Genomic DNA, 27,809 nt, shown 5'->3' on the forward strand with positions numbered 1-27,809 from the left:
ATATTGTTGTTTTTCATTTTTGAGTGTGTTATTTATTATTTTTCTACTGTTTTTATTAGAGCTATGGTAACAAGGTAATTTCCGCTTTGTCAGATCAATAAAGTTTTATTCTAATCTGATTTAAGTATAAAAAATTACAGTTTTTACACCTAAAATCTTTTTGTTTACCCCATAAAAAGTAAAAATGACTCTCTCCTCACTTTTGTGTAGTTGGAGAGGAAATCTAACCCTAAACAGTGAATAAACATAGAGTATACTCTGTGGATTATGTCTGTAATCTTTATTATCATATCATAGACTTAAAAAAAATTTAGGATACAGAAATAAATTCCAAGGCAGTAGTTTTTTTTTAATGTCCTTCAGCAGGTTTGAATTTTTAACAGATGTTATCCGCGTCTGACGCTTTATTTGCATTCGACCCACAGGAGTGTTTCTGCCTCTGCTGTGGTCAGTCCTCACTCGCAAGTCAACTGTGGTTTATATGAGCTTCTTATGAAAACATTCATTGCATTTCTTTTCTCCCGTGTCTTTTGCATGTCATTTCCACACTCTGCTCTGGTTGCAATGCCCTGTTCATCTAAGTTCAGTCTCGCAGAAGTTGGCGTGAAAAGTGAGCTTCAGGTGTGTTTTACCCTTCTGTTAGTTAATGCATGACCTCAACCCCTAGACTACAAAGAACTGCTGATCGAAGACACTGTTCTTTCAATATTATGGATTTGGGAAGAGCTGCACAGAAGGTAACGCATCTTTACTTGCAACAATCCGCACATGCAATTACCAGACAGTTTAATGTAATTTAATACAATTAAACGACTTTAACAAAATACTTTTTAAACAGGGTTCTGAGCGTTGATTTTTAACTCTGTCTAATGCTTTTGTCTGGTCTTATCAAACTTAATGAAAATATTCTCGTATCAAATCATTGTTAGATTTATAGATAACTCACTTGATTCTAATTGAATATTTCACTTTTTCATTCACAAATAAATAAAAAAAATCCGATATATGAGTTATTTTTACTTGCCCTGTATGGAAGATAAAGATAATCTGAGTCACATTTATTTATCATCATTAATACAGTATTACATATTAAAAGTTAAATGGTTGTTTGTCTTTTGTTACATCAAGATGGAAAAATTAAAGAGACAGTTCTTACATTTTGTTCCTTTCAGTCATGTTGAATATCAAAAGCAAATGATAGAATTTTATCCTTAATCTCTATCTTGTTAAAAATGAATACTGACTCTAATGATTGGAAACAATGTCAGGATATGTGACCACACATCAAGTCATTAATATCCGTGCAAAGTTTAGTTGTAAGATTGAAAATATTAAAACCGTTCTGTGCACAAAAACAGATGAAACATACTCATTTTTAACTTAAATCTTTGGTTTAGGTTTCTATGATGAAGTCCTTCAAACTTCAGGTCCTCCTCATCACTCTTCTCATGTATGGTGAGTAAATGCCCACCTTGGTTTATGTCAAATGTGAGATAACGCAACTCACATTCTCCAAAATTAAAAAGTAACTTACGCTTAAGTTTTATTGTAAAACAATCTTCAGAAAACCAGAAATATGTTACAAATAAATTGCTCTGAAAGAAAGAACAGATAAAACAGCTCTATACATAAATGTAAGCATACAATATTTCTTAACTCATATTTTCTCAAATGATTGTATTTGAGCCTTCGTACAGGTGAGAAGACTTTCAAGGATCCGTTTTGTAGGTAATCAGACCTTTTGGAACGTTTGGACTGAAATAGGTGGTGTAGATAAGGAATATCTGGAAGGACTCGGATCATTTCAATTGTTTGGTTTGATGTCTTTTTCTTTTGTGTTTCCCCTCAAAAATCAACTGAATCAAAGTGTGACTGGTGTAATATTCTTACCATAAAGATGTTGTGATGCCTTTTTGCTTCAACATCAGCTCCAAGCAGCGTCGCCGTCTTAAACTGCACTGGATCTGATGTTCCTTCACTCGTGAACGCTCTCCAGCCGGTCTTTAACCTGAGCTCCATCAGACCTGTGACAAACGCGTCAAATCCAGTGACCGTCGACCTGATCTTCACTTTGACTGCTATTTTAGGGGTGGTAAGGGACGAATAAACTGATGAAACTATTTCTAGCTTCTAGTTTTTAACAGAAACAGAGATTTGATCAAATTTGATTAAAGAAATAGTTTGTTTTATGATATTCTGTTTACTAAGCTTTTTTTAAGCTTAGTAAACAGCTTTTTAAGTTTTTTTTTAATTGACTCTACTTATTGTTTTTAACTTTTTCAGGATGAAAAGTCCCAGGTCTTAAAAACATACATCTGGCGAGAGTTAGTGAGTACTCTATTATTTCATTATATTAACCATGTAAGCAAATAACAAAAACATTAAGATGAGATTTACTTAGGAAATCAAGTGTTGTAACATGCTTCCACTGTGTGTTGACTGCAGACATGGAAAAACGAGTTTTCTGTGTGGGATCCAGACAAGTGTGGCACTGAATGGATTGCAGTTCCAAGAACTCTGCTCTGGGAACCAGATATAGTCATCAATGAATTGTGAGTTCCATCATTTAAAGCAAAATGTAGATTATTACAGTCAGGCAGCATGACAAATTGCTTTTAATTTCAATCTCAGAAACAGAAAGCTGTTTCTGTGCTGGCCTGACATGCAAAGACCCCCATGTTGTTAGCATTGTTGCAGTTTTTATGTTCAGTAGTCTGTGCTATGTGTGTAGATTTATATAAGAGTTTCTTCACTGTATATTTTGTTTTTATTTTTTGGTGCTCGAAATATGCTGCTACTACAACTTAATTTTCCCACGGGATTAATAAAGTTAATCTTCATCTTAAACTGGTAATAACAGAGGAGGTAGGGAGGTGCAGATCAAGATTTTAAAATTCCTACTTGGAGGACATTTTTGTAATTGTTGACCAAACAATAAGCAATAATGACACATTTCTGGAGAAATCCCAAACGTACAGTGGCAAATCACTCAACAGAAAAGCATTTTAAAGATCACAATGAAAATTAAAAAAGCAAAACAAATACTTAAAAAACACCAAAACAAAATGACAGAAACCAAAACATAAATAAACAATTTGGAAAACAAAAGTAATTTCCAGAAATCAAAATGAAAAGTTAAAAAACGAAACAAAAAGAAACTGGAAAAGGTATGATGGATGATGAGGTTTGACAAGGACTGAAGTTATTTGACATGAAGATGGATATCATCGTCTAATCAGCGATCTCCCATAATACCTACCATTCCTGGCGCAGTTAAAGTCGCTCTTCTGGTGTACAATGTATTAAGAATAACAAATTCAGTGAGATTCACAATTGTTTTTCATTTTGCATGAAAAATATTTGTACAGGTTTTTATTGGAGTTAAAACTGTGCTGTTGTTGTGCAGCATGGAGAAGAACACTGCTCCTCCTGTTCCATACATCTACCTGCATTTTGATGGTGACATTTACGACTCACAGCCCATCAGAGTGGTCAGTTCCTGCAGCCTTGATATCTACCTGTTTCCCTTTGATATTCAGAACTGTACTTTTACCTTCAACTCCTACATCCACGTCAGTAAGTTTTGTCATATACACTTTGTATCACGTCAGGACCTTTCATACACAACAGCACTTTGACTTAAAACAAATGTCTTTTTTCTCTGATTTCAGTGGACGAAATACAGCTCCTCCTTTCTGGAACTGGAGACGAAATGACTGAAGCGTCTAAAATGGTGATATCTACGATGGGCGAATGGAGCTTAAATAAAATCACAGCGAACAGAGCAGAAATTGATACCGTAGAAGGAAACATTTATGTGGAGCTTCAATGCCATGTAAAATGTTCCAATACAATAAAACGTTTCAACATTTATGGCAGATATTTATGTCCTATTAATGAAACATATCACCTCAATGTATCTGGACTTTTTGTGCAGATCTCCATTCGGCGCCATCCCACCACATATGTGGTGAACCTCCTGCTCCCCAGCTGTTTCCTCATTGCAGTGGATCTTTTCAGCTTCATGCTGCCTCCTAAAAAGATCGACCGCTCCCTGTTCAAGATGACTCTTGTCCTGGGCTACACTGTCTTCCTGCTAAACACCAACCAAATGCTGCCCATTACTGGAGACACTGTACCCCTCATAAGTGAGTTAGCACACCTATGTTTCTTTTTGATGGTAGACATATAAGTCATCATTTTTATTTGAAAAAATGTACATGAAAAAGAAATGCAGTAAAAACATATATTTGGGACCCTTATTGATTGCAGAGAACGTGTTTGTGCAATTATCCAAATCTGCTGTACTCGTTCTTTATAATAAGTAAATATATTTTTCTTTTAATCATCATTTTTATTCCTCAGACGTGTTCCTGTCCATGTGTCTGGTGATGATGGTTGCTACTTTAGTGGAGTCCATCTTTGTTACCAACCTCCTGCACGGCTCTGCCGACTATCCTCCAGCGCCTCGTTGGTTCAGAGATTTTGTTTTTCAGGTTTTGGGACGGCTGGTAAGAATTTCTACAAAGTCCATAGAAAGAGACAACACTGTAATCCAAAATCCCAACGCACAAGGTAAGACTGAGCCGAAATGGGTCTGCTTTTGTGAACTGTGATCTCGTTTGCATCTGATCTCTTTTTTTTTTAAAATAGAAATGTCAGATTCCTCTCCAGTGGTTACAAAAAACGACATTTCGGAGGAGAAGGAAACCTTGAATGAGAACAAGAGTGTGCAGGTGCTCAGGAAAATAAACAGGGATCTGAAAGCCATCCACCTTCAAGTGGAGAAGAAGCTGAAAAGAAACCTCAGCTCACAGGAGTGGATCTACATCGCTCTCATCATTGACCGTCTGCTGTTTTTCTTTTACATCCTCTTCATATCAGTCAGCTTCATTACTATCCTCATCATCTGGGTCGTCTCATACAGTAAAGCCTGAATCATGTATCTTCTTGTGTATCATGCATAGTCTCTGTTTTTCTGAATTTGCAATAATATATGCAATAATATATGCAATAATATATGCAATTATATATCTAAGTGATTTTTTTTAAATCTTAACCTTGACTTTCATGTTCTACAAATTTTATTTTAGCCATTTGTTCATCAAAAACATGGAATAATGCATTTATTCGCAGAAAACTGTGGTTATTCAACAGGCTTTTTTAGTTGTTTAAACATACTGTTGTGTGTTATGCATACTTTGTTCCTAATCGACAACATATGGCTCTTTGCAAGGTAAATATGACTATTAGTACAAATGGAAACAGATCATACGTGGCTATTGGGATCCTAATGTATGTTTTCAACCTTGAGCCTGTAGAAATGTTTATTTCAGCTTTTAAGTAAGAATATTTATCATAATAGTCGTTTACTGTTCATGTCATGCAATAAAATCATTCCTTAGGATTTCTTTGGCTATTCTATTATTTAATTGTGACTTCTGATGATTCACACTCAGTTTTCACTGAAAGTTTTTTTCTGAAAAACATCTAAAGTATATAAACATGTTCAATACATAAAGTATTCAATTTTTAACAGGTCCTGAACAATATATATATATATATATATATATATATATATATATATATATATATATATATATATATATATATATATATATATATATATATATATATATATATATATATATATATATATATATATATATATATATTTTGAGGAGAAACCACCTGCGGAGGGTGAGAGGGGCATTTTTTTTTTTTATATATTATATATATATATTATATATATATATATATATATATATATATATATATATATATATTTATTTATTTTTTTTTTTTCGCCCCTCTCACCCTCCGCGGGTGGTTTCTCCTCCAAGCTCGGGTCCTCTACCAGAGGCCTGGGAGCTTGAGGGTCCTGCGCAGTATCTTAGCTGTTCCTAGCACTGTGGTTTTCTGGACTGAGAGGTCTGAGGTCTTTCCAGGTATCTGTTGTAGCCACTCCTCCAGCTTGGGGGTTACTGCCCCGAGTGCTCCAATTACCACAGGCACCACTGTCACCTTCACTTTCCAGGCTTTCTCCAGTTTTTCTCTGAGTCCCTGGTATTTCTCCAGTTTCTCATGTTCCTTCTTCCTGACGTTCCCATCGCTTGGTACTGCCACATCCACCACAACGGCTTTCTTCTGTTCTTTATCCACCACTACAATGTCTGGTTGGTTCCCCATTACCATCCTATCAGTCTGGATCTGGAAGTCCCACAGGATCTTTGCCCTCTCATTCTCTACCACCTTCGGAGGTGTTTCCCATTTTGACCTTGGGGTTTCCAGTTCATATTCTGCACACATGTTCCTGTATATTATTCCAGCCACTTGATTGTGGCGCTCCATGTATGCTTTCCCTGCCAGCATCTTACACCCTGCAGTTATGTGCTGGATTGTTTCAGGCACCTCTTTGCACAGCCTACACCTTGGGTCTTGTCTGGTGTGGTAGTTCTGAGCCTCTATTGCTCTGGTGCTCAGGGCTTGTTCCTGGGCTGCCAGGATGAGCGCTTCGGTGCTGTCCTGTAGGCCAGCCCTTTCTAGCCATTGTTAGGACTTCTTGATATCAGCCACTTCAGTTATGGTCCGGTGGTACATCCCATGCAGGGGTTTGTCCTCCCATGAGGATCTGTCCTCCAGCACTGTATCCTCTGCTCTCCATTGCCTGAGACATTCACTGAGCACACTGTCATTTGGGCCCTTGAGCTTGATGTACTCATGCATCTTGGATGTTTCATCCTGGATAGTGGCTTCTACACTCACTAGTCCTCGGCCTCCTTCCTTACGGCTAGCATACAGTCTCAGTGTGCTGGATTTGGGATGGAACCCTCCATGCATGGTGAGGAGCTTTCGTGTTTTAACATCCGTGGTCTGTATCTCTTCCTTTGGCCATCTTATTATTCCTGCAGGGTATCTGATAACTGGCAGTGCGTAGCTGTTTATATCCCGGGTCTTATTTTTGCCATTGAGCTGGCTTCTCAGGACTTGCCTTACTCGTTGGAGGTATTTAGCTGTTGCAGCTTTCCTTGTTGCCTGCTCCAGGTTGCCATTTGCCTGTGGAATTCCAAGGTACTTGTAACTGTCCTCGATGTCTGCTATTGTTCCTTCTGGGAGTGAGACCCCTCCTGTGTGGACTACCTTGCCTCTCTTAGTCACCATCCGGCTACATTTCTCGAGCCTGAATGACATCCCAATGTCAGTACTGTAGATCCTGGTGGTGTGGATCATGGAGTCAATGTCACGCTCGCTCTTAGCATATAGCTTGATGTCATCCATGTATAGGAGGTGACTGATGTTGGCCCCATTTCTGAGTCGGTATCCATAGCCAGTCTTGGTGATTATTTGGCTGAGGGGGTTCAGACCTATACAGAACAGCAGTGGGGACAGAGCATCAGCTTGGTATATACCACATTTGATGGACACTTGTGCAAGTGGCTTCCCATTGGCTTCAAGGGTGATTTTCCACAGCTTCATTGAGTTTCCTGTGAAGGCTCTTAGAGTCCTGTTGATGTTGTACAGCTCCAAGCATTCAGTGATCCATGTGTGTGGCATTGAGTCATAGGCCTTCTTGTAATCAATCCAGGCTGTGCACAGGTTGGTGTGTCGTGACTTACAGTCTTGAGCGACTGTTCTGTCGATCAGGAGTTGGTGTTTGGCTCCTCTGGAGTCTCTACCAATGCCCTTCTGTGTGTTACTCATGAATTGATCCATGTGCCTATTTATCTTGGTTGCAATGATGCCTGACATGAGCTTCCATGTTGTGGAGAGACAGGTTATTGGCCGGTAGTTGGATGGGACTCCACCCTTTGAAGGATCCTTCTGGATCAGGATCGTTCGCCCTTCCGTTAGCCATTCGGGGTGAGTCCCATCTCTTAGCAGCTGGTTCATTTGTGCTGCCAGGCGCTCGTGGAGTGCGGTAAGCTTCTTTAGCTAGTAGGCATGTATCATGTCAGGGCCCGGTGCTGTCCAGTTCTTCATACCTGAGACTCTTTCTTGGATGTCTGCCACTGTGATGGTTACTGGATTCTGTTCAGGGAGGTTGCTATGTTCTTTTCTCAAAGAGACCAGCCACTGGGCATTGCTGTTATGTGCTGTCTCTTTCTCCCATATACTTTTCCAGTACTGTTCAGTTTCTAGCCTTGGTGGGTCTGCTCGGCTGTTTTGACCCTGCCACTGAGCGTACACTTTTGCAGGTTGAGTTGCGAAGAGCCTGTTTATTCGTCTCTTGTGTGGGGTTATATATATATATATATATATATATATATATATATATATATATATATATATATATATATATATATATATATATATATATATATATATATATATATATATAAAACCCCACACAGTTCCTTTTAATGTAGCCTCTGTGCTTTATATATATATATATATATATATATATAAAGCACAGAGGCTACATTAAAAGGAACTCCTGCATATCTCTAAAAGACTTTGAAAAATGCGACAGTTAAAGATAAGTGAAGAAAGAAATCTGTAACTCTGTGAAAGTTGAAAAGAGAACATTAAAAAAGCACTAACATATATCCCTAGCAAATGCTAAAGTGGAACAGATGAAGGTTCATTAAAAAAGGTATGATGCTTTATGGATACATGATTTATTGCATTGACTGTAATCCATCACACACACTTGAGTGTTCTGTACCTGCACAAATCTCAAGGACTAAAGTTTCTCAGTTTTTGTTGCATGTTTAGACTAAAGCTCGTTTGATTCAGATATTCTGGCCTCAAAGAATTGTGGGTAAACATTGTCGCCTCTTAGCATAGGGATCTTGTGTATCGTATTGGAAAGAGAGATGTTGGAGTGAACAGGAGACTATGAGGGGCTGTGTAAATCCCTTCATGCCATGTGTCGTTATTTTGCAGCAAACCATTTAATCCAGGAATCCACTTGATTTAGAATCACCTTGAAAAATCATTGAAAAATATTTTTTACGTGGTTAAGGGGTTGAGATAAAATGTATCTTTGCTCACAAATTTACCATAAAAAATATATATCCTGATTTTTTACATGGTATTAATGGAATACCTATGTAGATCTTCATAGAGGATACTTTTCCTTCATTGTAATCCAGTTTTTGATCTTAAGTTCTTTTCTAAAGTGATAAACTCTGATCAATGCTGCCATTATGACAATTCAGTGTAATTTTATTTTCTTTAGATCCTTATGTTGTATTTCTTTATGAAGAATAAATCTACACAGTATATTTGACAAAGCAGCCTTTAGTTTTAAATAAACCTTTTGAAGACATTATTATCTGATTGGGTTAAAAGAAAACATTTGTTTCTTACATCACAGCATCTGCTGCTTATTTGCCTGGGGTTCACTGGTGTGTCTTTGTCGCTGTAGTGGTGAACCTTCACCACCCCCGAGTCACACACTGAGGCCAGACACGTTACCTGTGGTTTATGCTTGTGTCTCATGAAAACAACATGAAAATCATCTCATCTGTTTGTGTTCTCAGATCATTTGTATGGGGTTTCTCCACGTCATGCTCCGGTTATGGTGGCATTATGTATGGGCGGAGGGCAGAAACTCAATTTAGTCTCGCAAGAGTTGGTGAGCATCAGGTATTCTTTAGCATCTCTCTGTTTAGATCTTACATGAGCACGAATACGGACATTTTGTGATCCATGCCCATTAGGTGTCAAAGATACTCTGGACACCAACAAAAAAACACCTTCATTATGGCATCTTGCAGCTCTGCACACAAGGTAAAAGGTCTTCTTCACCCTCTGTTTGAACAATACAGGAGGTAGACTTTTTTTAAAAATCTGTAAAATTTTCATGTGCTAATCATCAACAATCTCTCCTTTCATTCCCAGTGGCTTCTTTCTTCAATGCCCACCTTGACTCTGTTCATCATTTCAATGCCAGGTCAGTCTTTAAGGTTAAAACTACAAAAAAAAAGCAAGATTGTAAACCTCCACTTTGTTTCTCTTTTTTTAATGCACTGAACAGAAAAACAAATTAAGTTCTCTAGACTGAAGAAAGAAACATTTTTCATTTGTCATATGATTTTTCTCACCAGCTCTGTGCTGCACCTACAAGGTGAACTGTTCCAATCCGGACCAGCCCAGCCTGCTTCAGGCTCTGACTCCTGTCTTTAACCTGAACTCTGTGAGGCCTGTGTTGGACACCAACTCTCCTACTGACATCTACATGTACTTCACTCTGTATGGAATACTTGGAGTGGTAAGTCAAGCTAAATACTTCTAGGAAATAAGAAAGAAAAAAAAACATCTGGAACTGTTAAACAGAGACAAAGTTGTAATTTCACTTCATAAAATCAATGCATTCACTACTTCATATGTGCTACTATATTAAAATATGACAATATGTAAGTGAATGTGTCTCTCTTTCAGGATGAAAAGGCACAACTCCTTACTACCTACATTTGGTTGCACTATGTAAGAATAAAAATCATTTAGAAGTCTGTTTGAAATCCTTTGCGTGCTTGTGAGTTAAAAAAGTCGAACCCCTGTTTGGTTGATGTAGTGGTGGATGAACGAGTTCATCAGCTGGGACCCCATCCAGTGCGGGGCGGATAAAATAACACTTCCAAAGGAAAAATTCTGGCTTCCAGATATTGTAATCAATGAGTTGTAAGTAGAATTTTGATAAAACCCACAATTTATTGCAATTCACCGGCTTTCTGTGTTTATAGCATAAAGTTATGTAGAATTATTTCCTCATATTTGGAGATTAAGTGTCTCAATAAAATGTTTCATATTTATTATTTTATTTAACTTTTTTTTTCCAAAACTGTTTAACCGAAATAACCTTTTATCCAGAGCATTTTAACTACTGTAGTTATATTTGGAATTGTAGTTCAAACATGTGGCAGACACCTGTTTAAAACTTTTTTTTCTTTAAAAGGTACTACTCTAATTCTAGAACTTTCCAAAAGTGATTTTCTATGATTAATGTTTTTATTATGTTTCAGTTTCTGCATTTTAAAATAATATAGTGTTTGAAGGGAAATATCTAACCTATTTTGAGATCATTATGTCATCTTTTAAAAAATGTTAAAACTTCACTTCCCATCTTTGTCTTAACTGAAGATGGCGTGCTCTCATTTTTTCCTCTTTTCTGGCAGCATGGAGGAAAACAAAGCGCCGACGGTCCCGTATGTTGGCCTGTACAGTGATGGGACCATTCATGATTCTCTGCCTGTCAAAGTTGTGAGCTCCTGTAATCTCAACATTTACACATTCCCTTTCGACATTCAGAATTGCAGCATGACTTTCAACTCCTACATTTACTACGGTACGTGACATCTTAAACGTTCTATAACAAAATCGCAAATGAAACAAGTTAATTAACTGTTTTGGACTTTACTTTCACTTTACTGTCCAAGTAAAGACTGATGGAGCACTTTTGTATTTTACTGTATTTTCTGGCATCTTTCTTCTTTGTATTGTTTTTTTTTTTTTTTCAGCTATGGACATAAAGATTTTCAGTGGAAGATCAGCTGAACTAATCACAGAACTCTCAAAGCGTGTGATGACCACTAAGGGGGAATGGGAGCTGCTGGACATCACTGTCCTCAAACAAGAGAACAATGACACTTTTGGTCTTTACACGGACAAACTTCGATATGATGTAGGTGGATTGAAGAAAAAATGGTCAATTGCAGTAAATAAAGGGCTCTAAAGTGAGCTTGGGCCTGGAGTTGTGTGTAAAAGTAACAATAAAAAAGCAAGTGTGTATTTCCTTGTTATATACTTAAAGAAAGCAGGTTGAAGGGAAAGCTTTTTAAGGAGTTAAGACCTTTATACACTGGACATGTCCATATTTGGCATCGCCTGTTGGATGCTGCACTGTGAAAACGAACCCTGAAGAAGGACAAGCAGATTAACCAGAGTTTACTCCACTCACCTCAGCAAAGGTCCAAATATAAGAATTGACGGGACAAAAGAAGATTTGAAGCTCTGTTGGGTTCATTCACCTGCGAAACAGAAAAACACGGCCTAAATGCCCATGATGATGCAAAAAAAAAGTCTGCTGTAATTTAAGATTCATAGGAACTGAAAAAAGCCCCAGAATTGTTACACACAGCAAAAAAAGCAATATACATCATAAATATCACTGAGCTTAGAAGGGTTTGCATCTTTAATTAAAATCTCACCTTTTAAAACAAGAAAGTCCATGGAGACGACCTCCCTTCTGCCTCCAGTGGTTATTTAAGGAACTGCAACACTGATTGTCATCAAACTCGGTAACATAAGGTGGGACCCCAAGAGAAAGGAATGATAACATTTCTACATGTGTTTATAGGTGCTTGTTTCTTTCTTCAGCTATTTCATACTTTTCTCAACATTGTCTTTTAAACATCTTGTTTTGTGCTTCCATGCTTTCTGGCCTGCTTTTCCATTTAGTGTCCCGGTAGTAGTCCTTAGATTAGATTTAAACTAAATCTAAACTTTATGTTCAAGTTTCTCCCTTGATGAAACACTGCAGTTTGGGTTTCTGCATCAATGTGTGTAAAAGATTCCATGTCAGCTGACATGTTCTTCTGCCCTCAGATCACCGTCCGGCGCCGGTCCACCATGTATGTGGTGAACCTCCTGCTTCCCAGCTGTTTTCTCATCACAGTGGACCTCTTCAGCTTCCTGCTGCCTCCACAGAGCACGGACAGATCCTCCTTCAAGATGACCCTCATTCTGGGATACACCGTCTTCCTGCTCCTCATGAATGATCTGCTGCCCGTCACAGGAAACAGCATTCCTCTCATAAGTCCGTTTTAATCTGCTTTCCCATTTTATAATCTGGTTGTTGCTGAGATCAATATATAAACCAGCATTCATAAGAATTCCTTGTATATTAAAAAGTTTAAAAATCATTGTGTAACACAAATCTGACTTTGAATAGATGGTAAGTCACTTGCTTACGTTCTCTGTTTGCATATTTTATTTCTCTTCCTGTTAGATGTGTTCTTCACTCTGTGTCTGGCTCTGATGGTGGCCAGTCTGCTGGAAACTATCCTCATCACCAACCTACTGTGCTGCTCAGCTGACCTCCCTCCTGTCCCTGGCTGGTTTAAATTCCTCGTCCTGAAAATCCTGGGCTTTCTTGTGTGCATGCCACGGAAAAAGAAAAGAAAATCAGGCATGTGTCAAACAGATTCATAAGAGTGTTTGCATTCAATGGTTCTGTGGCTACAAAGCACCACAAATAGTGTTGTTTCTTTACCCAGAGACTGGAGCTGTCAGTGCATGACTGTCAGTCACTTTCCAGTGAATTTTTCGACTGCAGCTTGAAGCAGAGATCCAACAAAGAAAATCACCATTTTCCAAAAAAAGTTGTCAGATATTGACTCACTGAACACCTCCTGGAAGACACCAAGTTTAAAAAAAATTCGAAACAGAATAATACTGAATCTAAACATTTGAAAACTAAAAACACCCTAGGTAATTACTAGACATCAATTCCTTAAAGGTTTGTGAAAGATAGCTAAACAGGCAGAGATGGTCCACTCTGATAATCTTTTGATCCATTTTTTTATGACTTCTCTTTGGGCTTTTCATTACGATTATAATGTGTTTGCCAAAATCAGAAAATCTGAGTCATTTTCTAGTATATACCGTAGTTTCTGTAGAGCAACAATAGAAATTGACCTCTGAGTTGTGGATGGGAATAAATCCCGACCCTCTCCCCCTCCCCGTTGCGGAGTGGAGCAGGGCGCCCAGAGTCACACATTAGCTCTGTTTTAAACAACAAAAACTACTCAAAAATAGAATTTGGAGCTTAACTTTCTTCATATATGTCCTCTGAGTGGGTTTTAACTCCCAAAACAAAAGACATATTAGTCAAGCTATTTTATTCTTTTAATCATTTGTTTACCAAAGCAGAACCCATGACTGGCACACTGGTACCTAGGAAGGATCCAGCAGACACAGCCGTGGAAGACAAGGCCCTGCAGGAGCTTCAGTGCGTCAGCGAGGTCCTGCAGGCCATCCGCGCTCAGGTGGAGCGGCAGAAAGGGAGCCAGAGTTCTGAAGACTGGCTCCAGGTGGGATTCGTCATAGACCGCCTGCTGTTTGGCATCTACATCATTTCCTTATCAGTCAGCTTCATCACCATCATCGTCATCTGGGTGAAGGCGTACAAGATTTAAGCAAGTGCTGTGTGTCCCCTTTCTTTTTTTTCCCATTTGTTTTCACCAAAATTCTAATGGCTAACATTTTAAAAGTCTGTGTTAGCTTCCTGAATATATGATATAGGAATTAAAAAGTGCTTCAGTCAAGTATCTGTCTGGAACCACCAAGAAGATCATGATTTTCCAGCTTTGACTCTGTAACTCAGACAGTAGTCTCAACACAAGCTCTTAGAATGGAAGTTAACTAGTTTTGAAAAGCGTGTTTTACAACAAATGGCGATGGAGATTTTATTAGTTTTAGGTTCATCTTCAGTGGAACGAACAGTTTGAGTAGAAACTGCTGACTCCTCGTAACTGAAATGCATTTATACTGTTTCCTAACCACCAAGATGTTTTGTCAAAGTCATTTCGCCAATAAAATAAATCTATTCTAAATGTTAAAAGAAAAATCTTTTGCCCCAAACTTGTGTTTTTGCAACATGTTTGTCTTCTTTGATTTGGTTTGATTTTTTGATTTATTTCAAGCATTGTTGTCAAAGCAATAAAGAATTTACACAGATCTATCAAATTAAAGATATTGTGAAATGCAAAGATAAAAAAACAGAAAATGAAACAAAAAAATAGACACTTAAATCACATTTGCTTAATTAAATATAGTGATCATTATCTAAAGTCAAGTAGAACTTGATTTATTGCTTGAAAAGGAGTGGGAAGAAGCAAGGTTATATAATCCCACCCCTACTGAGGTAGTTATTTAAGGAAGTTTAACTTTAATATCATTTGTATTCAAGTCCTGCTCTCATTGGTGCATTTTCAGTTCAAATTGGCCCTAATTTGTTAATTTGTTTTCTTGTCATCCTGTCCCTTGAAAAGTAAAGAAAGTTTGTTGTTTGCAGTAGTATGTTACTCTTCATATTGCATCAGACTAAATATGCAGAATAAAGCTGGGTAAATAAAATCTATAATTGATTTAAACCAGCTTGTTTTTGCATAATTTATGACACCAAGGTTTTACGAGCAACAGGTTAACCTGACATGAAGTAAAACAGCCAGCATACAAAGCACAGTTAAAAAAACAAATGTCCACTCATACAATATGTCCCAGTTCCACTCAGCCTTGTTGCCGTGTTGAACCGTTCAGTGAACAAATGAAGCAGGCCGTAATTCCCTGCAGTGGAGGTGTTAAAAACCCTAAATAGGTCACTCGAGGTGCAAAACAACAAGTTAAGTGTCTAACTGTGAGTTTTTATAATCTATTTAGGGTTTATTCCTTTCTTTTTCATTCCATTTATTCTTATCAAGCCAATGCATGGTATCTATTAAGAAAAATAGTGTCCAGTTATTTTGTGCATTTATTTATTTATTTGTGCAAATCTTTTGTTTCTGTGTACATCTTAGAACAGGAATTGAAAAAATCGATTTCAGTTAAAAAAAAAACAACTTTTTTTTTCTTTAGCCAGATGAATGACTTTGATTTTTGCTCTAAAGTTGTTTTCGGTGAAGCTTTTTCACACCAGGACGGGGCATGTACAGACTGATGTTGAAGTGTGGGTCAGCCTCTCTCTGGAGGATTTATCTCCATGATCATCTCATTAGCAAAGAACAATAAGTGTTTGTTCACAGACCTCATCTGAGCATTTTCATATTTTCATATATGGTAGTGGAGAAAGTTATATCCATCAGAAGCAATGACTGTTTTTCAGCAGGTTTTCACCTTCATCTCAGCATTACTCTCAATGACAGGTAATCCCTTGATTTAATCTCTGCTGTATGGTTAAAAAATGTTTATCTAGTTTTTCTGGTAAAATGTATTTTGAGCATGAATCACTCTTTCTTTGTCAAATTAAAAGCAATTTTGTTTCAGAAAATAGTTTATTTTCCTTCGAGAAAGTTTGTGAGTTCATTTTGGGGAATTTCAGATAACAAAGCACATTTAAAACATTATTTCTTGTCAAAATGAAAAGCAAGATTTAAAATAAGCTTTGTTACAAAAACATAAAAGCTTTTTTGATCCACGTAGAAGAATTTTGCTAGTTCAGTATCAGACAGAAAAGTGCAGAATGTCAGAAACAAAACATAGGATTTAAAATTAATGAGTGTCTCCAATTATTCCTCTTGGTTTTTAAGTGAGATTAATTTTAAAATTCATATTCTTTTTGATTGTTTTCTGCTTTTAAGCTTTGTGGTTAAATTGTTTTTACTTAGAACATATAGATGAAAATGTGATGAAATGTTATTTTTATGTTTGGCTAGTGTCGGTTCTCCCCGGTAAGTTGATTTGTAAGGAAGGCAACAGTGGACCAACTCATGAGTCCTTGAAGGCCGTTTTTGACCTTCAACCCTTCAGACCAGCTGAAAACCTAACCAACCCAACCATCACCAACATCTCCTTCACCCTGTACGCCGTCTTAGGCGTGGTGAGTTTCCTTGACAAAGTGCGTCAAACGTGCAACTAAAATATGTCAGGTCACCTACAGTGGCGCCTGTTTTTACTATTTCAGAATGAAAAGGCCCAGTTACTCTCAACGTTCTTGTGGCTGAGACTGGTGGGTGTAATTCAAACGATCACAAACGGCTTTTCGGTTAATTTCCAACTCTGCTTACAAAAGTTTTTATGCGCTTTAACTGTATTCAGTACTGGCACAATGAGTTCCTGGTTTGGGATCCTGAAGAGTGTGACGGTGTCACCAAGATTTCTCTGCCTGTGAAGGAGCTGTGGTCTCCAGATATCATCGTTTATGAGTTGTAAGTTTAAAAACTGCCAGAAGGTTATGGAAAATCAAGAGTATGTGATCTGATACAGATAGAATGGCTTCTATGTGTAGATTATTTCAATCACAGTAAGTATCCCAAAGCGACAATCATGTCATGATGCAGATGTGAGAGAAGGAAGATACATCCATCTTTACGATGACCTGAAAATCAGTCTGTAACTGTCAAAGATCCAAAGATTTCAATTAAAATTTAGTTTAAAAAAACAATTAGAAGACATTTTCAATGACCTAGACTTGTAACACAACGTAAGAATGAGGTGCGGTGAATTGACACAGTAGTAAAAGGGAAGTTAAAGATTCCCACTGTACTGCGGTCAGCCGTTATCCCATGGTAATGCTTTCTGAAGAGTTTAAAACCACTATTCAATTACCTTATGAAGGTAAAAAGGTCCACATTTACACTTTATTTTACTTTAAACTATAAAGCCACCATGATGAGATGATGTTTTGACTCAAACTAATTCATTTTTAATTAGTTTTCATGTAAATTTAAAGTGAAAAATTAAATTCCAAAATCATTTTGCACCAGGTTTTATGCAAAATTAACTAACTGTTTTAATGTATATATTGTATATATTTCTTTATTGTTAATTGTGGTGTGATCGTTCATTTTCGACAACATATGCATTGAAAAGATAAATAAATTGCGGAAAAAACACCTGTAGTACCTGAAGGACTTTAGTGACTCTTCTTTCTAACTTGTCTAATTCCATCCCCCTCCAGTGTGGATGATGATGTTTCCCAGGCATGTCCTTATGTCTACGTGAACCACACCGGTCACATCCGCTGGGACAGGATGCTGCGACTCGTCTCAGCCTGCAACCTGGAAATCTTCAGTTTTCCCTTCGATGTGCAGAACTGCACTTTTACTTTTGGCTCTTACATGCACACCAGTAAGACAAAACTATTTATAATGCATGGAATTTTCAAAAAGTTGATTAGAGGTACTACTAATCATTACTGAATGAGGAAATATGAAGAAATCAGAAATGGACAGAAACTGATATTTTTAGTGGTTTTTAAAAAACTCCTTTAAATCCAGTTTAAATAATTAATTTGTCATGTTGCATAAATGTGACAAATGTTATTGAATCAAATACATGTTTTTTTACCTTTATCTTTGTTACTCTTGTCCATCACAGTACGTGATGTGAGGGTCAGCCCGGCCTTGACCTTTAAGGAGATGTCAGCAAACTCCAGGCGTTACCTGGAGGCCAGTGGAGAGTGGGAGCTGATGGATATCCTTGGAGAAACTTCCATCTTGCAGTTTGGAGTAGACGAGTGGGACATCATCACTTTCTGGGTCAGAGAAAAACTAAATTAGCTCCAAGGTTTCCCCCTTTATTTACTCCAAAAAATGAATTCTATAAACACACAAGACTGGGTGCAGATCAGAACTGTTGAAACTTCAAAATGTGGTGTGACAAAACCTAGAATACAGCCAAGTGAAAATTGTTGATACATTTAAATTATTTGTACTATTTTTTTTTTATAATAATGGATGACTGATTCACTTATCTTTTTTATCTTTAAGTCCTTTATATTTTTTGCGTATTTTGTCGCAAATGGACCTTGAGTCTGTAATAAAGCCTATTAATACTTAATAAATCAATGCAATGACAACAATGATGAATAAGCATAAGTAAAGTCGGCATGAGGCGGCAGAAATACTGACACGGTTTTTCTCGCCAGGTGGTCATAAGGCGGCGTCCAGTGCTCTACGTGGTCAACCTGCTGATCCCGAGCTCCTTCCTGATGCTCATCGATATCCTGTCTTTCTACCTGCCCCCCCACAGCGTCGACCGTGCCTCCTTCAAAATGACCCTCATCCTGGGTTACACTGTCTTTTTGCTCATCATGAACGACCTGCTTCCAAGCACAGCAAACGGCACTCCCCTCATAGGTCAGAAACTGAACTAAGAAAAGTCTTCATACTTTAGATGTTACTGGATAAAGAGGTATAAAGAAGATTAAGCTTTAAATCTCTTCTTCAGGTATCTACTTCTCAGTTTGCCTGGCTCTCATGGTCATCAGTCTGCTGGAGACTGTCATCATCACTAATGTGCTCCACCACAGCTCCATGAAGTATCAAGAGATTCCAAAATGGGTTAAAGTGATCATCCTCAAACACATTGCTAACATGATCTGCTACCGATGGCCTAAAGAAGCGCCGCTGCCGCCAAGAAAAGCTCCAGAGGATAAACCTGAAAGCACCAATAGCAACTCAGGACCATGGGTCATCCAGCACGCCACTCAAACACACGACAGGCATTCAACCAGCAATCAAGGCAAGAACAGCTGACTGTTTCTATTATGTTAAAATATAAATGAAACAAATAGGGGGTTTATTCATATTCATTCATTTTCTAAAACCGTTTTTGTCCCTTTCGGGGTCACGGGGTGAAGGCAGGGAACACCCTGGACATGTCGCAGGGCCACAGATCACTCACCCATGCACACTCACATTCACACCTATGGACAATTTAGATTAACCAATTAACCTATGATATTTCAAATAAAAAATGCACCTTTTCTATGGTTATGAATGTACAAAAGTTCATATATGATTGGATTACATTTACAGCATCTTCACCTTTAATACATTCTTCAGGGCAGTTATTAGCAATGCTAACATAGAAACTGCAACTTTGACAGATTTACATTGAAGATACTCAGAACTTTTATTTTGTTCATGTTTATGAAAAAACAAGCTTGTGACTTGATTCCATCCAACATAAAATAATGAATGCTCCTCTGCCAGGTGCAGCCTCTCTGCCGGAGCTGCAGCAGATCTGTCAGTACCTGCAGGACCTCCGCTCCCACCTCACCTCCCTGAAGAAGGAGAGTGAACTGCAGGAGCAGTGGTGTCACGTTGGATATGTTCTCGACTTCCTGCTCTTTCGGATCTACCTGCTGCTTATTTCCTGCTATGCTTTGGTCATCATCACCATGTGGTGCATCTGGATCAGCCAGTCCTAACAGGAATCTTCCTAGAAAAGCTGGCGACCAAACAAACCCACTACTACTCTTGTCTTTTTATTTGATTTGGGTATGAAATTTGTTTTTAGCTTTGCTTTTAGAAGAACGTTGATATCTTTGATGAAGGAAAAAGGAAAATCAATACTTGTAAAAGACTATAATGTTTAGTAATTCCTCCTTATGTCACATAATTTCTGCAAACAAACTGTTAAGACTAAGAAGTGGCAACATATTAAAGTCTAATCCTGCAAGTCTTTGTTGTTGGATTTTATATCAGAAAATTTGGGAGTTTTTTTTTCCAATTCCAATTCTATTTTGTATTTCATTTAGAAGAACAAGGTTCAGTAGCTTATCCATGATTTAAGGATATCACATTCTAATAGGGACTACTTTTTTTTCCTTAAATGATTGTTTTGCACACTCCAAACAGCAGAAACTATTAGGACTGTAATGATTAATCAACCTAACTGATGAATCAATTTGTCTTTCTACGATCTAACTGGATCAATCTGTCTGAGGAGAGCTGTTAATCAAATTCATCTACACCATCATAAAACTGTTTCAAAATGAAAAACATTAAAGTTTTATCAAAGTGGACAACACACATGTGGTGGCAGTAAAAAATGATCAAGCCATCATTCCAGTCCAACGTGTGGAAACAAAGACATGTTACCATACAGTGTGGTAGAATGCTCTAATAGTGTTCCCTCTGGATTATTTTGATGTAAAACAAAAAAACAGTGGGTTGAACTTTATGAAACAAAAACTTGAATGGATATGCCATTAATTCTTGTGAACTTGTTGTTTGTAGACATTTATTTGCACTTGATTATATAACAAGAAATACAAGGAATCTGGAAAACGTCACCTGCACTGATCAGAACCCAGGTATTTATCTGAGTCACACTGGTTAAACCTTTGGCTAAAGATGGCCTGTTTTGATTTTAGTTTGTTGAATCGGATCGTTCCAGATGACTTAATATCAAGTAGGAATCAGAAACCACAAATTACAATATGAATCAAATCGTTGTTTAAATGAATTATTAAAGCCCAAGAAATTATTCTTTCATCACTGGATTACTGAAGTAGTATTACAAGTAACCAGGCAACTTTACTCAGATCATCTCTACTTTCTAAGTTTGCATGTCAAAGCTGTTTATTTGTATAAGTACCCACAGAGTTTGAAATGTGTTCCTGTAGCCATATTTCAGTCAAAAACTGAATACTGCATTTGCTTCTTTCCTGTTGTCTTCCTGTGACTGGCGGGGATTTTACATGAACTATGAAAATCAAGAGAAAAAAAGCTTGTGTTTCCTTTTCGTCATCCCCTCATATCCTTCACAGCTGCTTTGTCTTTTTCCAAACACCAAAACATTTACTTTATATACTCCCACATCAAAACGTTACAGGTAGGTTTGCACTAAAGTAATGTTTCCTTTTGTGGATTCAGAGTTAATATGTCAATCTAAAGACAACCAGTTTTAAATTTAAATAATCCTAGTATAAATACTTTGACAAAATGATAGCATTTCGGCACACACACAGGTGGAGACTTACCTTGTTGCATCAAACTACAAAGTCAACATGAAGAGAGGCGACATTAACTGATCAAAGCCTGTGACACCAGCAGAACATTTTCCACCGGCGAAGCAGACGGTTGGTTTACTTTTTAGTTTTCTTTGCCATCTGAGGCAAAAAAATAATGCAGGCTAATTGAAAGTGAAGTGGAAATGGCAGAGAGGAAATTTGCTGAGTTTATTTTTATCTGCTTCATGCTTCTGCACGGTAAGACGAGAAAATATCTGGACTTTTCATGTCATAAAATTACAAAAATTTCTGAAAAGTTGCTCTTCTAGATGTTGATGATTACTGTTCAGACTTGTGTCAAATATTCACTCATCATTTGCTAAATGTGAGCTTTTTTATTTAAAAAAAAAAAAAAAAAAAAAAAGTCTAGCAATTATTTTTCACCAAAAAATAATTTTCTTTTAATGCGACTTAATTAATCTAAACTGGAATCACGAAGTGCAAACTATTTAAGCTCATAGATTTTAACTGGGCTGTGGCTAAATTAGACTGCATATATTCTACTCAGTGTCTTGATGTATGTAATAAATACAGAGTCCCATTAACAATACTTTTATCATCTTTTAAATTCAGATTCATTTTTCAAAGTTAAATTTAATAATTGTAAACGTCTTCTTAGTAGATCATAGCTTACCTCTGACAGATGGTCTCCTAAACAACATTTATTACTAATTCATTAATTCACAGTCTTTTTTTTTTATTTCTATTTTTTTTTTTTGAAGGTTTGGAAGCATCTTTGAACTGCAGCAGTCCAACATCTGACGCTCTCCTTAAGGAACTGGAAAATAATTTGTTCCCCAGAAATCTTGTTCGTCCTGTTGCAAACCTTTCCAGCCCTCTGAACATAAAGATCCGCATCACTGTGGTGGGAGTTTTAGGAGTGGTAGGTCTCTCCAAACTGTATAAACTAAAGTGAAAGCTGGTGCTCCACTAAGGGAAAAGCCATTCAACAGCTGTCAATAATGCATCATTAATTATGTTTTATATTCACCATCATTGAGCTTAAATTGATTATTCCCGTAAATTAACGTCAGAATGTCTCAATAACAGGATGAAAAAACTCAGACCCTGACAACTCTTCTGTGGCAAGTTCTGGTAGGTTTTTACAGACGACAGTCAGGCACGAACAAGGGGAAAAGAAACAGGTTTTGCAGCATCAATTCTGGAATAATGTCTTATTTTTAATATAATAGCTATGTAAAAATCAGTTAATAGTTAAGTAGAACATAATAGAGGTGAGATGAAATAAATTCACTTCCTCGCACTCCTTTTAAGAAAATATATACAGTATTTCCAATCAGTTCATGAACAAACATCCAAAGTTTGATATAGATAGACATATATGTCTTATATTTGCATTCTTTGTGTTTTTTGTTTTGATTGAATTCCAATTCCAAATGTAGAAAACCAGGCTTGTAGGGAAACTAAAAATAATTGAATTAAACCAACCAAACTGAACAGTCAAAACCAGCGCTCAGGGGAGGACAAAAAGGGAGACAAACAGATGACCTGACGAAGAGAAACTAACCTAACCTAACTTCAGTACTGTGGTTAACTGACTGAGGACAGGGTGAGCCTTTGACTGAGGGAAAAACACAAAACCTGAAAACAGAGCGAAACTTGAACTAAAAGAAACAAACTTTGTGCAAACAAAGAAAACTTAACTAAGGTGTCATCATGCATCCATGTTTATTTATGGGGTATCAGAAAAAACCTATATGAATAGATAGACAAATATTTGTGTTAACCCTGTACACCAGCTGAAAGATGAAATGGTTTTTTTTAGCTGTTTTCATAGCAGCAGGTCTGTTTTGTGTGGTTCAGGAGTGGAATATTTCCAGACTTAGTTGGGACGATGAGAAATGTGGCACTCATCGAGTCTCTGTCCCTCGAGAAAATCTTTGGGTTCCAGATATTCACATCTCACAGCTGTAAGTTACCAAGTCCTTGTACTTTTTAAACTATACCTTGAAATGACCATAGAGTAAAAACAATTAATTACATATTTTAGAATATATTTTGTCTGATATGCATCTTTACAAAATTTACTGTTACTGTTATTACAAAGTTGTACAATAATTTGACATTTAAAAATCACATTTAAAAAGCTCAAATGCTACTTATTTTATAGGAATTTAACTGCCGTCTTTTTTTAATAGCACAGATGAAGACAGATCTCCCAAAACTCCTTATGTCTACCTATTCAGCACAGGCCTTGTGTTGGATGATCGGCCACTAAGGGTGGTGAGCTCCTGCACTTTAGGAATCTATACTTTTCCTTTTGACGTTCAAAACTGCACACTCACATTTGGATCTTATTTACACTTTGGTAAGCCAAGCTCAAGCTGAATTTTTCAGAATTGTTATTTTCTTTAATGAAAAATGTGCTATAAAAGTGGCCTTCTCTATATGTGTGGAAGTTGAAACTTGGCTTTTATTTTGTTTGTTGGTTCGTTTTTAAAGACACAGATATTAAGATGATTGCAGGAAGCACAGCAGAGAAAATCCTGGAGGAATCTAGAAGCGTGATGGTAACCAACGGGGAGTGGGAGCTCTCAAACGTCTCGTTTGTCATTTCCACACTGCAGATGGAAACTGGAAACTACTCAGAGATCCACTTTTCTGTACGTTTAAACTACCGCTACAGGACTGGATATTTACTGAAAGGGTCAAATGCATTCTTGTTTCTACTCCTTAGATAATTCTAAGACGCAGACCCACTGTGTATGTGGTGAACCTCCTGCTCCCCAGCTGCTTCCTCATCACAGTGGACCTCTTCAGCTTCCTACTGCCCCCACAGAATACAGACAGATCCTCCTTCAAAATGACGCTGATCTTGGGCTATACCGTCTTCCTGCTCCTCATGAATGATCTGCTGCCCGTCACTGGGGAGACCACACCTCTCATTAGTGAGTGACAGCTGTGCTCACGGGTTTGCCTCAGCCCAACTCCTAAATGAACACCACAGTGCCAGTGCTGGCATGTAGCTGAAATCAGAATTATTGATGCCAGTTAGATCCTTAAAGGCCCATTCCAATGGAATTCATGTTTTTTGGTTCTTTTAACATGTTCTTGTGGCAGTTTTCTAATGATGCAGGATTTATATAAAGGAAATTAGGTCTAAAAATTGCATTTCTATGAACTGCTGCCGCTCTGCAGAAACTATGTCCTTGATTTTGCATAAAACTGCATTATCAGAGTAAAAAGATCACTGGAAACACTTACTGTAAATCAAAAGATGATTGAGTGGGACTTCAAATATTTCTGCGTTTATGTGCTGTGTGTGTAACACAATTAGATGTTGTAGCAGCCATTTCATTCATTTTCTGTCATATTTGACTTTTAAAAAGGAGTCAAATTGGTCAGTTTTAAAGGGTGCCACTCAAAGTTGTGCAGTCAAATATAAACAGCAATATTTTTGGTTATTTAGCCTGTTTTAGGAAAACAGTTTCCTTTTTCAAATGCATATTTTTACCTTTTAATTCAATAAATGTTACATTTACTAATGAAATATTTAGTTAGAAAGCTTAATACAGCTTAATACAGCTTAATCCCCCCCCAACATTTAAATTATCAAAAAGGTCACAGATATTTGATGAACAAAATAAAATCATCGAATTAAAACAAGTTGATAAAAAGAGTGCAGTTAAAATAGACTTTTAAAGGGCAACAGAAATGCTGAAGCAAACTAAAGAATGAACATTTAAACACATAAACTTCTGTGAAGAACCAGCTACTTCTGGACTCTTTCCTCTGGAAAAACAGTCACTGTGTTCGTGTCATTTGGTTCTGCTTCAGCTATCACAGCCATGCCTGAGTGAGCATGATCAAACCTCCAAACTGACCGGGACGTTTGTGGCAAGTTCCTCCTGCTTTAATGTCAACATAATGAGTCCTTAAGTAGATTTAAACATAATACCCGAGTAATACCGTGTATGTTTAAGATGTCAGAGCATGAGTCATCAACACGCTGTGAGGAGAGCGGCACTGAAAACTCCCTCTTCTCGTTTGCCGCAGATGTGTTCTTCTCCATCAGTCTTGCTCTAATGGTGGCCAGCCAGCTGGAGACCATCTTCATCACAAACATCCAGTTCAGCTCCCATCAGTACAGCACCGTGCCTCACTGGCTCAGTGTCCTCGTGTTGCGTTATCTGGCTGTTGTTGCTTGTCTTCCTCCACAGAAGAAAAGCAACCGAACTACTGTGATCTTAAACCGCAACTCGGAAGGTATCCTCCTTATTTCCTCAGCTACACTAGCAAATATAACTAACATGCATAGCCTAAGTTAATATAAATTATCAGTTCCTCCCAGCAGTAAATGTGAACCTTCAAATTTGCAACAGAAACCACCAAACAAACATGATTTTTTTGTCTGTGACAGAGCCTGCAGTGAATGCCATCAGCACAAATAAACCAGGCAGTCAGCATCTTAGCATCCTGAATCTGAAAGAGGAAACCCCAGAAAAGTCCCCCCCTCCGCCCCCACCAGACCCGACCCTGGATGAACTCAGGAAGCTGAGCAGAGACCTCACCGCCGTTCGTCTGCAGATGGACAAATACTTTCAGGGCTCCAGGGCCTCTCAGGAGTGGCAGATGATTGGGATCGTGATCGACCGTCTGCTCTTTGGCTTGTACATCGTCTTCATCCTCGCCAGCTTCGTCACAATCATGGGTATCTGGATCTGGAATAACACGTACAGTGCTTGATTTGGATTTTGACTAAACAAAATGAGTCTTTTTTTCTCTCATTCTTGGAGGTCAGTTAAAAAAAAAAGTATTTATCCAGTCAAATTCTTCAAATAAAGTTTTTTTTTAAGTTTATTGTATTCAGCTTGTTTGATTCATCCATCCTCAATTTCATTGTAAAAGTGGACAGTGACAATAAAGGCATTTCTTATCTCTTATCTTATACATCCATTTGCTTGCTATTTCTCTTTTGGGGTCACGGGGTATCAGCCTGTCCCAGCCACCGACATCACTGCCACACACACTCACACCATGGGACACCAACCAATCATTCATTTATTCATCCACTTTCTAACCCTTTTCGTCTCTTTCGGGGTCTCGGGGCTGCCGGAGCCTAACCCAGCCACTCGTGGGCTAAGGCAGAGAACATCCTGGACAGGTCGCCAGTCTGTTGCAGGGACACTAACCACTTACCCATAAAGCATGTACTTGGACCGTGAGAGGAAGCCAGTGACCGGAAAAACCCACACACAAATGGGAACAACTGTCATGTCTCGTCAAGTTTTCTGTTTTATTTTGAAAGTCTAACTTACCTCTCGTTCCAGACCTTCCCCTTCCTGCCTTGCCTGTTCCCCACACCTGAGTCTGTCTCATTATTTCCTGATCATTCCCACCTGTGCTTCCCTTCCTCATGTATTTATAGCCTGCGTTTCCCTTTGTCCTGTGCCTGTTTGTCTTGTGCTTTAACCAGTCAAACTTAGCCTTTCTCTTGAGCCACAGAATTAAAGTCTCTTCGAAACTCTGCATCTGTGTCCAGTCCTGTGTTCTGCCTTGTCAACAACATGCTTACTTCATATAAAAAGGACCCAGCAGGATTTGAACAAGGGCCTTTTTGCTGTGAGAGGGAGCCATTGCACCACCGTACAGATCTTATTTAATGAAAATTTACTATTTTACCATGTTGAGTTATGTGTATTTTTTGATTACCTGATGAATTACAGAAAATCTTACACTTATTTAACTCCATTGTTTTTGAATCTGTAACAGGTTATTTAAAGTTTTAAAAAAAATATATAAAAAGGTCTCATCATCCCTATTTAAGTGCGAGAAAAGGAGAAAATCTTGTTGGATGCTTCTAATGTTCAGTTGTGCACCAGCATGTTAAACAAAACTTCATCTGATTCTTTTAGTAATTTGTTTCATAAAGTCTGACAAATGTTTCAAATGATTACAATTTTCAAAAGGAAAAAAAGGATAAGTTGATGTTTTCTGATTATTTTCCAAAAGGTGTCAACAGCTGCTCAAGGCTTTGACAAAAGTAGAAAATGTATGTGTCTGTGTGAATCACATTTATATAGTTATGATTCACCGTACAAATACCTTATGAAGCTTTTTTTCATTATTTATTACCTCTATTCATTTAAACTAAGCACAGCTTGTTTCACTTGTTTAGGCCAGGGTGTCATTTGCATTTCAAACACACGGGGGCGCCATCCATCACTCTTTTTCATTAACAATGGAATTGTCTTTCTGAGTTAAAGTCATCCATGTGAAAAAAAAAAGAAGAAAAAAAAGTCATCCATGAGGAAGAAGAGGTGTGGCGTAATGACTCTTCTTTTGTGGCTTTACACAATTAAAATGAAACAAAAAAGAGGTTCTG

The 27,809-nt window shown here is 37.6% G+C and overlaps 4 protein-coding genes and 1 long non-coding RNA gene across 9 annotated transcripts; 4 read left to right on the plus strand and 1 right to left on the minus strand.

Annotated features, from left to right (window-relative positions):
- Nucleotides 1-265: 265 nt before the first annotated feature.
- LOC144992033 (uncharacterized) lies at nt 266-13,885 on the minus strand. The gene is made up of 5 exons (XR_013655763.1): nt 13,217-13,885; nt 12,153-13,095; nt 11,903-11,972; nt 3,911-4,521; nt 266-2,024 (listed from the first exon to the last, which is right to left on the minus strand). It is a non-coding gene; the product is annotated as an uncharacterized LOC144992033 (long non-coding RNA).
- On the plus strand, nt 604-5,396 carry LOC105353917 (5-hydroxytryptamine receptor 3C-like). Of its 2 annotated transcripts, XM_023954213.2 has the most exons (10): nt 604-737; nt 1,398-1,455; nt 1,929-2,092; nt 2,284-2,328; nt 2,446-2,552; nt 3,407-3,576; nt 3,672-3,835; nt 3,938-4,148; nt 4,366-4,575; nt 4,654-5,396. In XM_023954213.2, exons 1-10 carry the CDS (start codon nt 651-653, stop codon nt 4,935-4,937), a joined length of 1,500 nt encoding a protein of 499 aa, XP_023809981.2. In that variant the 5' UTR covers nt 604-650; the 3' UTR covers nt 4,938-5,396. The 2 variants fall into 2 exon arrangements, with proteins under 2 accessions (XP_023809981.2, XP_078802687.1); XM_078946561.1 differs by having other exon boundaries at nt 3,672-4,148.
- LOC101157121 (5-hydroxytryptamine receptor 3A-like) lies at nt 9,276-15,098 on the plus strand. Of its 4 annotated transcripts, none has more exons than XM_078946563.1 (12): nt 9,276-9,406; nt 9,486-9,591; nt 9,666-9,735; nt 9,847-9,898; nt 10,053-10,216; nt 10,387-10,431; nt 10,520-10,626; nt 11,121-11,290; nt 11,463-11,626; nt 12,550-12,760; nt 12,953-13,132; nt 13,876-15,098. In XM_078946563.1, exons 2-12 carry the CDS (start codon nt 9,524-9,526, stop codon nt 14,139-14,141), a joined length of 1,497 nt encoding a protein of 498 aa, XP_078802689.1. In that variant the 5' UTR covers nt 9,276-9,406; nt 9,486-9,523; the 3' UTR covers nt 14,142-15,098. The 4 variants fall into 4 exon arrangements, with proteins under 4 accessions (XP_078802689.1, XP_078802690.1, XP_078802692.1 ...); XM_078946564.1 differs by having other exon boundaries at nt 9,297-9,406; nt 9,486-9,580; XM_078946566.1 differs by having other exon boundaries at nt 9,328-9,350.
- A 1,240-nt stretch (nt 15,099-16,338) lies between these two features.
- LOC101157359 (5-hydroxytryptamine receptor 3A) lies at nt 16,339-19,876 on the plus strand. The gene is made up of 8 exons (XM_078946462.1): nt 16,339-16,540; nt 16,625-16,669; nt 16,759-16,868; nt 17,582-17,841; nt 18,040-18,200; nt 18,590-18,800; nt 18,892-19,185; nt 19,659-19,876. Exons 1-8 carry the CDS (start codon nt 16,349-16,351, stop codon nt 19,874-19,876), a joined length of 1,491 nt encoding a protein of 496 aa, XP_078802588.1. The 5' UTR covers nt 16,339-16,348.
- Nucleotides 19,877-21,501: 1,625 nt separating this feature from the next.
- Nucleotides 21,502-26,946, plus strand: LOC101157607 (5-hydroxytryptamine receptor 3A-like). Its single transcript, XM_020702814.3, has 9 exons — nt 21,502-21,661; nt 22,186-22,346; nt 22,514-22,558; nt 23,288-23,394; nt 23,623-23,792; nt 23,927-24,087; nt 24,162-24,372; nt 25,481-25,690; nt 25,845-26,946. Exons 1-9 carry the CDS (start codon nt 21,607-21,609, stop codon nt 26,168-26,170), a joined length of 1,446 nt encoding a protein of 481 aa, XP_020558473.2. The 5' UTR covers nt 21,502-21,606; the 3' UTR covers nt 26,171-26,946.
- The last annotated feature ends 863 nt before the right edge of the window (nt 26,947-27,809 follow it).

Source organism: Oryzias latipes, chromosome 4 (assembly GCF_053564925.1).
Source record: "Oryzias latipes strain Hd-rR chromosome 4, Olatipes_Hd-rR_3.1".
Taxonomy (NCBI): domain Eukaryota; kingdom Metazoa; phylum Chordata; class Actinopteri; order Beloniformes; family Adrianichthyidae; genus Oryzias; species Oryzias latipes.

Excerpts from the sequence above, each read along its gene's own strand:
- LOC101157121 (XM_078946563.1), top strand. The coding sequence starts at position 9,524 with ATGGTGGCATTATGTATGGGCGGAGGGCAGAAACTCAATTTAGTCTCG. Across the intron at positions 9,592-9,665 it reads CAAGAGTTGGTGAGCATCAG|GTGTCAAAGATACTCTGGAC; the intron begins GTATTCTTTAGC and ends CATGCCCATTAG. Across the intron at positions 9,736-9,846 it reads CTTGCAGCTCTGCACACAAG|TGGCTTCTTTCTTCAATGCC; the intron begins GTAAAAGGTCTT and ends TTTCATTCCCAG.
- LOC105353917 (XM_078946561.1), top strand. The coding sequence starts at position 651 with ATGACCTCAACCCCTAGACTACAAAGAACTGCTGATCGAAGACACTGT. Across the intron at positions 2,329-2,445 it reads CATACATCTGGCGAGAGTTA|ACATGGAAAAACGAGTTTTC; the intron begins GTGAGTACTCTA and ends TGTTGACTGCAG. Across the intron at positions 2,553-3,406 it reads GATATAGTCATCAATGAATT|CATGGAGAAGAACACTGCTC; the intron begins GTGAGTTCCATC and ends GTTGTTGTGCAG.
- LOC101157607 (XM_020702814.3), top strand. The coding sequence starts at position 21,607 with ATGGCAGAGAGGAAATTTGCTGAGTTTATTTTTATCTGCTTCATGCTT. Across the intron at positions 21,662-22,185 it reads CTGCTTCATGCTTCTGCACG|GTTTGGAAGCATCTTTGAAC; the intron begins GTAAGACGAGAA and ends TTTTTTTTGAAG. Across the intron at positions 22,559-23,287 it reads CTCTTCTGTGGCAAGTTCTG|GAGTGGAATATTTCCAGACT; the intron begins GTAGGTTTTTAC and ends TGTGTGGTTCAG.
- LOC101157359 (XM_078946462.1), top strand. The coding sequence starts at position 16,349 with ATGAAATGTTATTTTTATGTTTGGCTAGTGTCGGTTCTCCCCGGTAAG. Across the intron at positions 16,541-16,624 it reads TGTACGCCGTCTTAGGCGTG|AATGAAAAGGCCCAGTTACT; the intron begins GTGAGTTTCCTT and ends TTACTATTTCAG. Across the intron at positions 18,801-18,891 it reads AAACGGCACTCCCCTCATAG|GTATCTACTTCTCAGTTTGC; the intron begins GTCAGAAACTGA and ends TCTCTTCTTCAG.